The 17187-nt window shown below is 38.7% G+C and overlaps 1 protein-coding gene across 1 annotated transcript; it reads right to left on the minus strand.

The window, feature by feature from the left end:
* Positions 1–2299: 2299 nt before the first annotated feature.
* On the minus strand, positions 2300–16618 carry helz2c (helicase with zinc finger 2c). The gene is made up of 12 exons (XM_056234753.1): positions 13684–16618; positions 13506–13597; positions 11823–11954; positions 10610–10780; positions 10031–10175; positions 9415–9513; positions 8486–8678; positions 5483–5617; positions 5194–5406; positions 4787–4940; positions 4065–4235; positions 2300–2625 (listed from the first exon to the last, which is right to left on the minus strand). The coding sequence occupies exons 1-12, from the start codon at positions 16506–16508 to the stop codon at positions 2483–2485; spliced, it is 4473 nt and encodes a 1490-aa protein (XP_056090728.1). The 5' UTR covers positions 16509–16618; the 3' UTR covers positions 2300–2482.
* Between the last annotated feature and the right edge of the window lie 569 nt (positions 16619–17187).

Genomic DNA, 17187 nt, shown 5'->3' on the forward strand with positions numbered 1-17187 from the left:
AAGGATATATTTTATATTGTCTGCATAATTTTTATTAAAATATGAAATAACCGTAGCATCAAAAATAGCTGTTTTTTAAATAAAAGAAAAATAAAATGATATGAAATGCACTTTTTTTCTGTAGTCATGTTAAATGATTGACCTGACAAGGATTTTGAGGTTGAGATTTTAAAATGATCTAATTCTATTCAAATTTAACCTTATGAATTTCACAGGAATTATGTTCCACAGATCCCTCCTGATCCATTAGTATTTTATTATTTTACGTATTTATGGTCAGCTGATGCAATTTCCTACAGTTTAATTGTAAGAATGTAAAAGTTAGTGGGTAATAGGTGTGAGCAAATACTCGCTTTATTTCTTGTTTTCTACTTATTATGCATATTATAGTTGGATAAATTATTTTACTGGCATCTAATGGGGAAAATTCTTTGGAGACGTCAAGCTCAAATGTGAAACACAACTTGTTTAGATTTATGGCTTTGATTTTCTAGCAGTTTTAAGTTCAACATATTGTATTATATATATTTTTTTAATATAAAATAATGTACAAAAATTAAATATTTTTACTTTTGTTTTTAAACTTCGGGCGAGGGTCTTCTTTAAAATGAGACTTTTTTTTTTATGACAGTTTTTTTTTGCCATTTTTGTCCTTTAAGGACCTTATCCACTTTATTATGGAAGCTTGTTTCCGCCACAGAATGAAAAATAAAAAAGACTTGCGAGATATAAAGTCAGAATTGATTGATATAAAGCCGCAATTGCGTGTTGTAAAGTCAGAATTGTGAGATATAAACTATTCTGAGGGGAAAAAAGTTAGTCTTTTTTCCCCCTTAGAATTGGCCTGATAACTCGCAATTGCGAGCTCACAATTCTGAGAAAAGATGTCAGAATTTCGAGATGTAAACTCGCAATTATGTGTTATAAAGTCAAAATTGCGAGATGTAAACTCGCAATTGTGAGAAAAAAAGTCAGAATTGTGAGAGTCTTTATATCTCGCAATTGCGACTTTATTTCTCAGAATTGCGACTATACACTCACCGGCCACTTTATTAGGTACACCTGTCCAACTGCTCGTTAACACTTAATTTCTAAGCAGCCAATCACATGGCGGAAACTCAGTGCATTTAGGCATGTAGACATGGTCAAGACAATCTCCTGGAGTTCAAACCGAGCATCAGTATGGGGAAGAAAGGTGATTTGAGTGACTTTGAACGTGGCATGATTGTTGGTGCCAGAAGGGCTGGTCTTGAGTATTTCAGAAACTGCTAATCTACTGGGATTTTCACGCACAACCATCTCTAGGGTTTACAGAGAATGGTCAGAAAAAGAAAAAACATCCAGTGAGCGGCAGTTCTGTGGGCGGAAATGCCTTGTTGATGCCAGAGGTCAGAGGAGAATGGCCAGACTGGTTCGAGCTGATAGAAGGGCAACAGTGACTCAAATAACCACCCGTTACAACCAAGGTGGGCAGAAGAGCATCTCTGAACGCACAGTACGTCGAACTTTGAGGCAGATGGGCTACAGGAGTAGAAGACCCCACCGGGTGCCACTCCTTTCAGCTAAGAACAGGAAACTGAGGCTACAATTTGCACAAGCTCATCGAAATTGGACAATAGAAGATTGGAAAAACGTTGCCTGGTCTGATGAGTCTCGATTTCTGCTGCGACATTCGGATGGTAGGGTCAGAATTTGGCGTCTACAACATGAAAGCATGGATCCATCCTGCCTTGTATCAACGGTTCAGGCTGGTGGTGGTGGTGTCATGGTGTGGGGAATATTTTCTTGGCACTCTTTGGGCCCCTTGGTACCAATTGAGCATCGTTGCAACGCCACAGCCTACCTGAGTATTGTTGCTGACCATGTCCATCCCTTTATGACCACAATGTACCCAACTTCTGATGGCTACTTTCAGCAGGATAATGCGCCATGTCATAAAGCTGGAATCATTTCAAATTGGTTTCTTGAACATGACAATGAGTTCACTGTACTAAAATGGCCTCCACAGTCACCAGATCTCAACCCAATAGAGCATCTTTGGGATGTGGTGGAACGGGAGATTCGCATCATGGATGTGCAGCCGACAAATCTGCGGCAACTGTGTGATGCCATCATGTCAATATGGACCAAACTCCCTGAGGAATGCTTCCAGCACCTTGTTGAATCTATGCCACGAAGAATTGAGGCAGTTCTGAAGGCAAAAGGGGGTCCAACCCGTTACTAGCATGGGGTACCTAATAAAGTGGCTGGTGAGTGTATATCTTGCAATTGCGACTTTATTTCTCAGAATTGCGACTTTATATCTCGCAATTGCAACTTTATTTATCAGAATTGCGACTTTATATCTCGCAATTGCGACTTTATTTCTCACAATTCTGACTTCATATCTCGCAATTGTGAGATAAAAAGTCGCAATTATTATTATTATTTTTTTATTCAGTGGCGGAAAAAAGCTTCCATACTTTATCCCCTGCCATGACACTCAGAGGTTTTTCTGTTTCCGTCTTCTTTTCGGCAGCGCTTTGACCTGGATGTCACTCGCTGGATTCACCACACAGCTCTGTTTGTTATAGTGATCCAGGAGTCTCTCCCAAAGTTTACAGCATCTCAACAGCTCACTGTTACCTAAGAGATAACAGAAATGGGGATATTACATGAGCAATCGGCTATATATATAGATTTGTGTGCGTGAATGTAAAAGATACAGACAATACAGTGACCACTTGTACACACAGGCCACAAATAGGCCTACATGTGGACACTTCAGCCACAAAACAATACTGAAAGTCATTGCATTACATAACAAAATACAAAACCAACTGGCATTGGCTTTAAACGAAAACAGCACAGGCACACTTTTCAACATATACACAAAATGAAATTTGAAAGTTAATAAAATATAATTTGAAATTATAAAACAATTTGGTTACACTTTATTTTACAGTGTCCTTGTTACATGTGTTTACCATAGTATTAACAGTAAATTATGCATAATTACATGCAACTAACCCTAAACCAAACCCTAACCCTATAGAAAGTACATGCTGTTAATTAATATTACTCTGTACTTACAATAGACACTATAAATCAAAAGTTTTGAATCGGTAAGATTTTTAATGTTTTCTTTTAAAGAAGTCTCTTCTGCTCACCAAGGCTGCATTTATTTGATAAAAAAAACAACATTAATGTTAAATATTATGACAATTTAAAATAGCCTAACTGTTTTCTATTTTAATATATTTTAAAATGTAATTTATTCCTGTGATCAAAGCTGTATTTTCAGCATCATTACTCCAGTCTTCAGTGTCACATGATCCTTCAGAAATCACTCTAATATGATGATTCGATGCTCAATCATCACATATTATCAATGTTGAAAACAGTTATTTACATTTTTATTTCAGGATTTTTTGATGAATAGAAAGAAATTGAATCTTGTGTAACATTATAAATGTCTTCACTGTAACTTTTGATCAATTTAATTCATCCTTGATAAATCAAAGTATTGATTTCTTTTATTTCTTTCACCAAAAAAAACTTCTTACTGACCCCAAACGTTTCAACGGTAGTGTTTAGTGTTCGAAAAGCTTTCTATTTCAGATAAATAACTGTTTTCAACATCGATAATAATAATAAATGTTTCTTGTGCAGCAAATCATCATATTAGACTGATTCCTGAAGGATCATGTGACTCTGAAGACTGGAGTAATGATGCTGAAAATACAGCTTTGATCACAGGAATAAATTACACATCACTATATATTCACATAGAAAACAGTTGATTTAACTTGTAATAATATTTCACAATATTACTGGTTTTATTTGTATTTTTAATCAAATAAATGCAGCCATGGTGAGCAGAAGAGACTTCTTATAAAAACATTAAAAATCTTACCGATCCAAAACGTTTGACTGGTAGAAATGCAACTCAGCCAAACCCTAACCCTACACTAAGTACATGCTGTTAATTAATATTACTCTGTACTTACACATTAAAATAAAGTGTAAACAACAATTTTTTTAAACAAAATTTGTCATCACTTTATGTATTCTTCACTGCTTACCCAGAATGCACAGTCCATCCTGTGCACGAGTTATGGCAACATTGACCTGATTTGGATCAGTGATGAATCCGAGTCTTTTCCCTAGCCAGACATTACTTGGTGTGTAGCTTTCTATGTCAGACACGGGGCAGGAGCGAACAGTGGAGAGGATCACATACGGCCACTCGCTTCCTGCACACACACAGCGGTTTACACTTAAAGCGTTAGTTCACCCAAAAATGAAAATGATGTCATTAATGACTCGCCCTCATGTCGTACATACATTTCCAATGGAGGGACAGAAAGCTCTCGGACTAAATCTAAAATATCTTAAACTGTGTCCCGAAGATGAACGGAGGTCTTACGGGCTTGGGACGACATGAGGGCGAGTCATTAATGACATCATTTTCATTTTTGGGTGAACTAACCCTTTAAAGGGTTCAGTTTGGGTTTTTTAATGACACTCGTTAATCTCAGAAACAAAAAGGGGAAAGACAGCGAGTCTTGAATGTCCTACATTATCCCCCACATAATAATAACTTTATTTTATATAGTGCCTTTAAAGCGAGCTTTACCAAAGGCGCTTACACAGAGAAAAGGAAAACAATTAAAAATAAACAGTAAGATAATAAAATCAAAGCTATCGATGAATTTAAAAAAAAATTCAATTCAATTCAGAGACTGAGCATAAATTCATGCAGAATTGAATTGAAAACTCGATTGATGCAATCAGAATAACACACCTTGGCTCTTCATAATTGTGCAAACGGTGACATTTGTAATATCTCTCTTCTGCATTGTCTTTTTGATCTCTGACATCTGTGCGTTGTAAGGGGTCAGAATTGCAATATTCTGAGGTGGCACGTGTGCTTTGATCAACAGATCTGCCACATCAACCTGGAAAACACAAATATTTTCATTTTTGGGTGAACTAACCCTTTAATGACTTTCAACCAGCATAACAAAAAATGTTTCTGGAACAAATCGCCTACCCTGCCTTTAACTAACTTAGGATCAATATCAACTTGCTTTCTTCATGATTCATTAATCAACACACGAGGAGGAGCTTAATGAAATTCCTATTGGAGAATTCTGACATTGCTGTGGTTTTTCTTAAGCGCTCGTGAACTGAAGGCGGTGTTGGACTCACAGCCTGCTCTGCCTCCTCAGTGTTGGCCATTGAGTTCTCGTTGCCCTTTTTTGTAGACACCACTAAACTGACTTCTTCTCCTTGGACGTGGCCAAACAAGATGGGCGTCGGCAGTCCTCTCTTGTTAAGAAGGACGGGGGGTCCTCGTTCAGCTCTTGTTTTCAGTTTGCCATCATAAAACTCTTCTGAAGGAAACCTGCAAATTTCTTCTTTCTAACACACATGTGCATTTGTTAAACATCAAAGCAAAATGAAAACGATTGTTCAGATTCTGTTGATTGTTTCCTACCATTCTGTACTGAGTGTCCAACATTATGGCCAGATCCATGTAGCGTTCAAACAGAGACTGCCTCATGCCCATCTTTTTCACTAGGGCACACTGCACTATCGGCCGAATCTGTTTGTGGTCACCCAGCAAAACAATCTGTAAAGGAAACCAGAGATTTTCATTCGATGTGAAGATGCATATGATTGTGGCTATACGCTGAGAATTACTAAAAATGCGTAGTATATAATAGGGAGCTGTAATGATTCCATACACATCACGATATTATGCGATATTATTGTGATACTAAATATGTACTGTTGATTAAAATGCTAAATTTGATATTACTGTGGGTGTAAATGAATAGGCTTAGTGCTGGAAACCCAATGCACAGGACAATAGTGACACCCGAATAAAAATATTCATGATTCAGAAGCTGAAAATACAGAATTATTTTAAACGAATATGCTTGTACTCTTTCACTGACTAGATGTATTTAAAATAATGTAGGCCACTTTTTACTGGTAGCATAAGACATTCGGCATTATCAGGACCCACAAATATTCCCCTATTATATTTAACATTATATATAGTAGTTTAATGTAGTACTGACACTAAAACTCTGTAAACTTGATTTTTTTTTTTCTCACACAGTAATTTTTATTTTGGATGAACTATGCACAATACATATTGTTGCATTTTTGTATCGCGATATATTGTGACACGATATTGTTACACCCCTAGTATATAATGTTTACTGCCAACTAGTTTTAAAAATATTGTTTAAAAAAGCATTATGCATGGTAAAATATTACAATTTGTAGTATTCTGCATTGTTGTCAGATAACCTCATTATATGCATGTTTAACTCTTGAATCTCGGAAATAAAAACAGTTATTTTGCATTTACAATCCAATCTTGTCCGAGTCAAGAAAGACATGTTAATATTTGTGCATCTGAAATAGACAGGAAACTATAAATCAAAATGCATCGTGCATAATAATAATAATTCGAAAAATATATAGGGAATGAAATCTTTTTTGCACTTTTTTTAGGGAATGGGGCGATTTTGGACAGAATTAGAGACAACATGTTGCAAATCACAAGTCTTCTCCACCTGCCAGAGTCTTTTGTGTCTTTTGTTTTGTTTAAAGTCTGGTTTCCGCCCACTCCACAGCACAGAAACAGCACAAATAAAAATCACCAATGACTTTCTCATGGCAGCTGACTCTGGACTACTCACTATCCTCATCCTCCTTGACCTGAGTGCGGCCTTTGACACCATCTGTCATATCACCCTCCTCAAAAGATTGTCATCCATTGGTATACCCACACTTCACTAAACTGGCTCACATCCTACCTCTCTGGCCGCACTCAGTTCATCCAGCTTAAGTCATTCAAATCCACTTCCTCTCCCGTCACTACAGGTGTGCCCCTGGGCTCTGTCCTGCGGCCCCTTCTTTTTATTATCTACCTGCTTCCCCTTGGAAATATTCTCCGTAAATTCAATGTTAATTTTCACTGCTACGCGGATGACATCCAGCTTTACCTCACCACAAAACCCACATCCACTCTTCCACTCACTAGTTTGTCACTTGTTTTGGAACATCAACGAACACCACTAACCACTCGGTGAGTTGCACAGTTTTGAAAACGAACGTTAAGGGTTGTTTTAAGGACATGTTTGAGCATGCCCATAGACATCCACTCTGAAGCACTCAGAGGCGATTCTAAAATAGTCAAAAAGTCGAGACAGGACCCATCGTCAAAATTTCTTAGTCCACCACTCTAGTTCATCCAAAACAAACTACAAAATAGACTCAAAGTGTTAAATACCGGAATCATCCTTTAAGTCATTCAAATCCACTTCCTCTCCCGTCACTACAGGTGTGCCCCTGGGCTCTGTCCTGGGGCCCCTTCTTTTTTATTATCTACCTGCTTCCCCTTGGAAATATTCTCCGTAAATTCAATGTTAATTTTCACTGAAACAAAACCCACATCCACTCTTCCATTCACTACCTTCACTGATTGCATTGCAGAAATAAAATCCTGGCTTACTCTCAACTTTCTTAAACTTAACAGTGGTAAAACCGAGGTTCTCCTCATTGGTACCAAATCCACATTAGCCAAAACTAACAGTTTCTCCATCAAAATTGATAATTCCTCCATCTCACCTTCCCAGGTTAAGAGTCTGGGTGTCATCCTTGACAGCACACTATCATTCTAACCACACATCAATAACATCACCCGGTCAGCCTACTTCCACTTACGTAACATTAATTGTCTTCGCCCCTCCCTCACCCCCACACTGCTGCCATTCTGGTCCACAGCCTTGTCACCTCCCGCCTAGACTACTGTAATACACTTCTTTTGGGCCTCCCTCACAAATCCCTCCGTAAACTTCAACTAGTCCAAAATTCTGCTGCCCGAATCATTACTCAAACCCCTCTTCATCCATCACATCACTCCAGTCCTCCAGCAGCTTCACTGGCTCCCTATCCAGTTCTGTATTCAGTTCAAGGTCCTCTTGCTGACATTCAAAGCCATCCATAACCTCTCTCCCCCCTATTTGTCTGATCTCCTACATGTTTCCACTCCATCTCGTTTTCTCAGATCCTCCACCACATTACATCTGTCTGTCCCACCTGCCCGTTTCACCACAATGGGGAGCAGAGCATTCAGCCGTTCTGCTCCCCGCCTTTGGAATTCCCTTCCACTTCATCTCAAAAACATGGATTCTTTCCCTCATTTCAAAACTGGACTTAAAACCTTTCTGTTTAAACAAGCCTATTCGTTGTAGCACCCATTCATCTGCAATTTTACTTGATTTTAAATTGATTTTAATCAACTTTTGGTATAACTTTATTATTTGTTTATTGTATTACTTTTCATGTATGCCTGTACGGTTACCTTGAGTGTCAGAAAGGCGCCTTTTTAAATAAAATGTATTATTATTATTATTATTATTATTATTATTATTAAAACAGAAACCGATGATGATGATGATGATGTAATTCCCGAGCTCACCTGCTGTGGTTTGTAGGAAACTAAAGGGATGAAGGCCTCTGGCTCTGTCGCCATGGCACATTCATCAATGAGTATCTGCCGGAAATCCATGACCTCCCGGATCTCGGGTTTCAGTGCTGAAGCGCAGGTGCACAGAACTACATCACACTTCCTGATCTCATGCTGATGAGCTTCCTTCAACATTTTCCTGTACCTGTAGACGCATTTTGTTAGTCATGCATATTTGTGTACAACAACACATACGCAAACGGATTTGTTTGGTCCATCCAAATTCACAGGAATTTTTTTTTTTTATTAAATCACCAAAGTTTCTTAATTCCACTACACAACACATTTTCCCTTATTAGACACATCTGATTCTATCTTATTATTCTATCTTCATGCTTCCAGGATTGAGTAACACTGGACTATTAAGATATTGTTGACATACACTTGCCATTCAAACCTGCACCAAAAAGTTAAGAAAACCTTTACTTAACATGAAAGTTTATCGTCGTTGAGATGCTAGATAGCATGCCTAGAAATGGAAGCTTGTGAAAAGATAACACAAAACACCACATATAACATAACAATTTCTATTCTGAATGTTAAATTGTGTTCTAACCATATTTTATTTTATATGACTGGGACTGTATTTTCTAGTGACTTTATATCTTCTATATTTTCCCACTGAACATTGTGCCTGACACAGCTTTTAATCACATAATATCTTACCTCTGTTTCACATTTGAGTAATCATGACTTGCCATCCTACAGATTAATTCATTAATTAATATTACTAGATTTTATTTCACTGGAGTATTTTTTTAAATGGCCTCATGGTGGCAGTAAATAAATACAAGAACAGTGTACTAAACTTACACCCACTGAAAGAAAGCATACTCTTTACCAACATCACAGGCATTTATGTAAACTTTAGTCTTACTCACGCATCTATTTCATCCTCTGTTAAGCTCTCTTCCAAGGTTTTAATTTTTTTTGAAAAAGGATTGTCAGGTTCACGGACGAGGTACATCAGATTAATATCCCTGCAACAGAATTAGAAGTTGAATGGGTTTATTCACACACCACCTGTTGTAAAGTGCCCCACGTACACATCATGTGACACGGTCATGTGACAACACTATATTATACTACTATTATCATTGTCTGCAGACTTCCAGTCAGGATTTAGACCATATCATAGTACTGAGACTCCTCTCATCAGAGTTACAAATGATTTGCATTTATCATCTGATCGTGATTGTATCTCCATATTAGTGTTACTTGATCTTAGCACAGCATTTGATATTAATTGACCACAACATTCTTTTAAATAGACTCGAAATTACATTGGCATTATTGGAATTGCATTGGCATGGTTCAAATTGTACATATCTGAACGTTACCAATTTGTAGTAGTAAATTAATCACAAGTTCAGTATGGAGTACCTCAAGGCTCAGTACTAGGACCGTTGCTTTTCACCCTGTACATGCTTGCATTGTCTTGTTTTTTCACTCCCATTTTTGTCCAACTTTTATGCTTCCTTTACAGGAAGATCTTACCTGAGCTCCTCGTTCGGTTTGTCATCACGGAGGGATCTGCGGCAAAGCTTCAGGTCACTGCCCAGATATGGAAATTCACGCATTTCCATCTGATCACAGTAGATTCTCAGAGGCTTTAGGACTCCCCTGAGTTTTAGCAGCTGCTCTGGGACACAAGATCAATGGGTAATGTGAGTACACACCGTTTAACAAGTAAAATAGAGCCTGAAACATACTCTACCACTCTAGCAAGTGAATGCCAATGCTTCACACAAGTTTGATTTGATTCGCCATTGCATCCTGAAAAGAGCCAGAATCCAATTCATGAAAGTAAACTGTCTCTTTTCATGCTCAGTTTTCTCTTTTAGTAAATACAGCACACATTCAACAATTGTCGACGTTTATAGCTAGCAACCTGAATAACACCACAATCACTGGCACGACTGTAATGCTATCATTCCCAAACATTTGCATTTGCACACTTGCATACTGTATGTTTTTCTGGCTCCCTTATAAAAACTCTAGAGCTAGATTTGTATTTGTAATCAGACTAGGGTCTGCTATCTATATATATAAAAAAGACCAGCATACACAATTCACCTGCAACAATGTCCACAGACTTGTTCGAAGGTCCACAGTACAGGATAGCAGGCTTTTTGGGGGGTTTCTGATCAGGGGTTGATTTGGAGGATTCAGAAGTGGCCAGAAAGTCTTTGTTCTTCATGAAAAACTGGTAAACAATGTGAATACCAACCACTGTTTTCCCTGTCCCTGTAGATGAAAACATGACACGGATTCAGCATTTTCCAAAAAAATTCGTTTGCATTTTTCACCTTCTTTGTCAAGACTGCAAATCAGTCCATTAGAAATGATATATTTTAGAGTTGTATATGACTACTGCCATGACATTGGATTTATTGATTCATTCATTCATGTCCATATAAAAACACTTAGACATACAATTGCTAACCCTCAAATATGAGCAATAATGTTAGTGTAAACACAACTCACATCATTTAGGAACAAAATGAGTCTGCAATGGTGAAATCAAATATCGATTCAGACAATTTGCAACAAAAGATGACAATATAAAATGCAGAATTCCTTAATACTGAAATGTTTTTCCAACAAACTAAAGAAATGTACCCTGTAATATTGTGTAGGGGAGATTCAGGGCATTGCTGTTCCTGGAGATTTATATTTCAAAATAAATAAATAAGCACCAAAATGGTGAATTTACACCTGAGATAAGCATCTTTCATTTTCTTGAGTACTGTACATGTACAGTAGCATTCAGTGTTGGCTATATCCAAATAATGCAAGATGCAACACAACGGATCACCAATAGAAGTATAGATCAAATTTGTTTCGATGCACGTTTTTAACTAAGTTCTTTTCAATTTCACTCGGCATTAGAAGAGTAACTCCTGTTTGAAGAGTAAAAACAGTGAACGAGGTGCAGTCGTCAAAAACATCAATTTGAAAACCATTTTTAAAAAGTGCAGCACACACACAAACACTTTAAGTGTGAATGCACCTTATTTACACGATACAGCAGTTGAAGTTTCTCAAATAAAAGCAGATTTTTACTTCAAGTGATTGTACATATCCACTTTATTCAGCACTGTATTGACTACTGATACTGACTGAGAAACCGTACCAACTTCCAAACGATTCAGTGAACTGCAAACCCCTTTGGGGGAAATAACCGACTCAGAATGAATGAATCGTTTAGATTGAATTGTTCATGATTTGCCATTTCAAATATACGACAGAAATACTGGAGGACACACGTTGTAGAGTATTTTAATACCTGGTGGGCCTTGAATCACAGTGAAAGGTTTCTTCATAGCTTCCTCAACAGCTTTCTGCTGGCTCTTATTCAGAACTGGCAGGTTCAGGCTCTCGTCCACATCGTACAAGTCGAAATTTTCTACATCAGCATCTAATTCAACACAAGAAGGTTTTGACCACGTTAACACATACATGAGATATTCATAGACAAGGCATGGAAATAGTTTATTCAAGGTGTCCCCATTACAAATGTACAGAAAGTCTTCAACATCTGGCATCAGAATTAATTTCTACTACATCCAGGACAGATGAACGTCTCAAAAGCACCAAGTGCATGTATTTTATGCTTTTTATTCTTGCCAAACTCATCCATTTTTTTTTATTAATTGTAGTTTTTGTATAAGAAATTCACATGTAGGCAGAATATTGCAATGCCATTTATATTTGTCTACAAAACAAATTCTCAAGAATTCGCTTGGAGGAAAAAATATTAGTCAAGGGCATTCTCTAGCTCGTTATTGCGGTGCATTATGGGAATGAATGAGTGCACTTAATAACATCCACTACGGTTTCGGACACCACTAGAAATGGCTGTCCCCTCAAACAGTGCCATTTTTAAGGATATAGGGGGCGATTCGGACACAGCCTAGTTCTGTCACTCATCGTTTAGCACTCGCATCAGTTTGTCATTAGAAAATCAAACCGAGTAAATTGCGTAACATTTCTTTCTACCGCATCTCATACTATCAGCTGCTCAGACAATGCATTCAAGACATGAGCCAGAGAAAGAACAAACAGGGCAATGTCTTACTATTTAGTAAAGAGAGTTAGTTTAGGATTAGTTGGAAAAGTGCATGAGATTCTAGGGTGGTCTAATCTATGGAAGCATCATGGGATTGCTGCTTATTTAATGTATCGGTAAAACACTGCAATAAGGTTGTGTATACATTACCATTACACAACAGTGAACATGAACTCAGACCAACAATACATCAACAATACTTTTAAAGTATGTGTATCTTTACATATACTAATTAATTTGTGTTAAAATCAATGATGTAGCATCATTAAGAACTAACACAATCTAACATCAAACGAAAGCATAGCCTATATTCATAAATTAACAAAAATGAAAATTAGCATGAGAGTGCAATCCCAGAAAAGCCCTGATGGGAGATATTCTGCGGATGATCTATGCAAATTAAAGAACACAGACGCAGCCAGATCATTTCCATTTTATTTAAATGCTGGATGGATGGATGTACACAGCTTGTGGACACTGGAGCCCCAGGCCTAAAATCTAGTGCTGTGACCGTGTGTTGATCGTGAAATTGCATGATTTATATATTATGCGTGGCGGGCCACATTCATATATTTTAATAGACAAGTTTGAAATGCATCACCAGACGGCAGACTTTGGACACCGGTGCTTCATAGTGTACAATAAAATGTCCTCTTACATAATTTAATTCACCATTAGAAAATGGTGTAACTTATGGGAACAGTTACGACTAGTGACTTTAGACCCCCTGTTTTCCTCAGGCATGCATTTGTTCGGCTGCAAGGACTCATGTTTTAATTGTCTGGCTAATCATTTTTGAATTTCAATCGCAAATAGCTTGAGACCTTTGTACTACATAGATGGATATGATTTGCATTAAACCATCTGCTTTGAATAAAGTTGCCATTTTGCTTCACTCACCATCATTCAGTTCTTCAAGGTGCTGTCTAGTGGCGACATTTTTCACCAGGTTATTAGCCAGTTTTAGGTCTGCAATCGCTTGTTCCCTGAGCCTGCAAAAAATATTGCATTCGTTACAAAACATGTATATATTTGTGAATAAATCTGTAATATATCAGCTGGATGAATGATCACTCACACAAATGGAATTTTTTTGGGAATGACCTCAATGGTGAATTTGGTTCCCTCGGCATTAACCTCGGGTGGGATGTAACTCATAGATCTTTGTGTGATCTGAAAATGAATCCGGTCGTTATTGTCTGTAGCCTTCTGTTTCTTTGGTTTGCTGGTTACTGCGTGTGCAACCCATGTGAAAGGCAGGGAACCCTGCAGATCTGAAACTGCAGAACCATGCGACTGTTTTGCGTTATCGTTCTGTGGTTTCTGGTGTCTTAGTCTGATGCACAAGAAGCAGTTCCTAAGGTCAAACTCCAGAGACCATTCCTTTTTTTGAGTCTTGGTTATATAAAAAGACCCTTGGAGATTTGTTTCATCCCCGCTCCATTTTATCCGCACATCCTCTAAGATGACATTATTGTTTTCTTCCAAAGCATTGTAAGCGGTGTCTATCTGGCATAGTCGTATCCAGATTTCCTGGTACTCCTTGTAGTTGTTATAGATAGTCTTAGACGCAATGCAGTCCGGTTTTGAGAAGCACACAGTGGGGTTTCTCGTGTGCTCCAAACAGATCTCAAAGCATTCATTAATGCTGAGCAGCAGAACTACAGGAACTGGTAAGCCATCTTTAAGTTCGGGCCCAAGTTGCACCTGAACAACCGTGCCTAACTCCAACTCCATAGTTTGTTTCTTATAGTGTTGTTGCTCCACTGAACTAGCCTCACTTTCCACCCTTTTATTTTCTTCATTCTCATTCTCCCCTCTTTTCATGTCTCGGAGGCATTGCTCGGTCTTAACCCAATCCTGCTGTTTTACGGCAGATCCCAGTCTTTTCCACAGTATACTTGACACTGGAGTCACATTCTTCATGGGCTTTGAAGGGTCTGAAGTCTTGAATGATTTGCTGAACGAATACACTCTCCTCTTCCAATGAAGAGTCATGGAGTTCTCGTCCTCATTGTATCTTGGCTGATCCACAACTTTGAGATGCTTGTACATGATAGTAATCACCGCTAACATAGGATGCAGAGGGAACGATATTGTGAATTCATGCCCCTGCGGAGTGATCTGGTCCACTACTGCGAGCTTGACCACATCTTTGGGTTCAAACTGAACATTTATCAGTCTCAACAGCTGGGCATCCTCCTCTTCTGCATCCATTCCAGACTGACAAAACCTGTTGATTTCAACTTGCGTGTAGTCAGTTTGCATAAGGATTTTCTTAGAGAGCACAGTGTGCAGAAGTCTCTGCAAGATGAGGTCCAGATAACGCCTCATAGGAGATGACGCCCAGGTGTATGCGTTAAGCTGTAAATCATAGTGGCCCAACCTGGAATCTACCGAGGAGCACGAGCGAAGTATGAAGGCTTTCTTCTGAATCTCACGAAACTCCCGCACCATCGGGATAAATGTCGGATGGATTTCATCTGAAAAAATCAACTGCATCAGATTATAGTAGTCTTTTCTCTGTGCAAACGCTTCCATCTTGTGAAATATGGAGGTGAAAATGTTCAATGATATTCCTGCATGCTCCATATTGTCACATTCTGCATTGGACCAAACATCCTCTGCACTATTTTCACTATCTACTTCGCAGATATTTGAAAAGTAAAGTGACATGGGAATTAGGTTCATGTATTTCTCTCTAAACTGTTTCAGTTTTTCTGGGTCCGGCTCGCGTTGGCACCTCAGTGGTGTGAGATCTTGTGTGACGTCTGTAGATATGAGTTCTTCAGCGGCGGCACTATTGTAGAGATTCATTAGTTCCTCCACCATGGGGTGAGAGTAACCTTGCCCTGCCCGCCTCCCATATGGCCATTCGCCTTCCAGTCTGCATTTTCGGTGCACCTCGGAGAAACGGTAAGCAATAGCTACACAATCCTCCACACATGAGACCCGCAGAGGCTTTGTGTCATCCGAGTAGAGGTACTTCTCAATAATTTGGTCTGCCTCTTCATACGACATCCGTCTGTCAGACTTAATGCGGGTTAGAGCAAACCGGCTGTTTAGTATTACGCTCGTTTTCTTGTCAACGTCTATCAGCAAGGATATGGCTTTCCGAGGTTTACTTGGCGTCAAACTCAAGTAGTCATTGCTCAGATCTCTTGAGAACATGAAGCCCACGTCTTCCTTCTCTGAAGTGTAAATTGTTCTGCCGCGCTCTCTAGCGAATTTGTCGTGCTCGCTATCTTTGGTGATGTAACTTGCGACGTCTGTGATGTGAACACCAATCTGGTAGGAATCACCCGGTTGAAGCTCAGTCACGCTAAAGCCGTCATCCAGGTCCTCAGCTGTAGTTGGGTCAATGGTGAAAGTGATAATGTCACACAAATCCTCCCTTTCTAAAGCCTCATCATCTTCAGGTTCTTGTAGTTTGAATGGTGGTGGTGTGTCTTTAGAGCCAAGTTCAATGCATAGCATTTCACGCAACGCACTACTCACTGGAATTACTTTTGTAACCACACCAAGAGGGAATGTTTTCAGATTGTCCCATTTTAAAACCTTGACAACTAACAATTGATTCTCAGCTATGTCTACAAACTCCTTTCTAACCCAGCGTACGCTATTGTAGTGTCGTACTTCAATTTTGCCCATGTCCTTCTTTTGAACTGTACGTATTATGGTCATGCATTTGTTAATGGGTATAACATATGCAGGATTGTCTTCCACCATCTTACAGATGAAGCTTAATGAGTTTTCATTTCTATTTATTAATCCAACGACCCTCCCTTTTATCACTTTACCTTGCCGCGGACACATTTCTCTGCTCAAGATCTCTACACAGACTTCATCTCCAGGAAAAGATCTGCCCACATTTTCTCTTCCATAGATTTTGATAGAGAGCATTGGTTCATCAAGAGGCCTGGCACACGCCTGGTCGTGTCTTTCTATTTCAAGTTTACAGTGTTTAAAGACATTTGGATTGGTAGTCAAAAGTTGTTCAATATCTTTCTTGCATAGTTGCAGATCAAAATCAGACTCAGACTCCAGAGTTTCAAAGAGGGTTTTGCAAACGGTCTCGGCGTGATTAACCTCGGTGTTGCTGCTGCTAGCAGAGTCACTCTCTGAGGTCTCCATGTGCGTCCTGTTTGGAAACACAAATCAAGTCATTAGGCACTTAAGGACAAGGAGACATACTTGGCAAATAGTAAGGGAAAAAATGTGTTAAAGGGGGGAGGGACCTATTATACAAAATTCACTTTTATAAGGTGCATAAACATATGCTGTGTCTCAATTCGCCTACTTATACTACGCCCTAAAAGTATGTACTCATTTTGTGAGGAAAAAGAAGATACATTTGATTGTGTAGCAAAAGAGTACACAAGCTTTAGGACATACTATCACATCATACAATTGTGTCTTTAACAGTTGCTCTCCTGTCACAGTAAACTGGCCTGTCAATCATCTTGTCACCGTTAAAATCCTCCACATTTCATTTAATTTAATTTCCTACCATATCCGAGAGAAATGCAGAAGCACTAGTTGCAGGTCTTTCATGCGGAGACTCTCCTCATATTAATGCATA

This window comes from Rhinichthys klamathensis, unplaced genomic scaffold (genome assembly GCF_029890125.1).
Source record: "Rhinichthys klamathensis goyatoka isolate OS25496 unplaced genomic scaffold, OSU_Roscu_1.1 h1tg000405l_1, whole genome shotgun sequence".
Classification (NCBI taxonomy): Eukaryota; Metazoa; Chordata; class Actinopteri; order Cypriniformes; family Leuciscidae; genus Rhinichthys; species Rhinichthys klamathensis.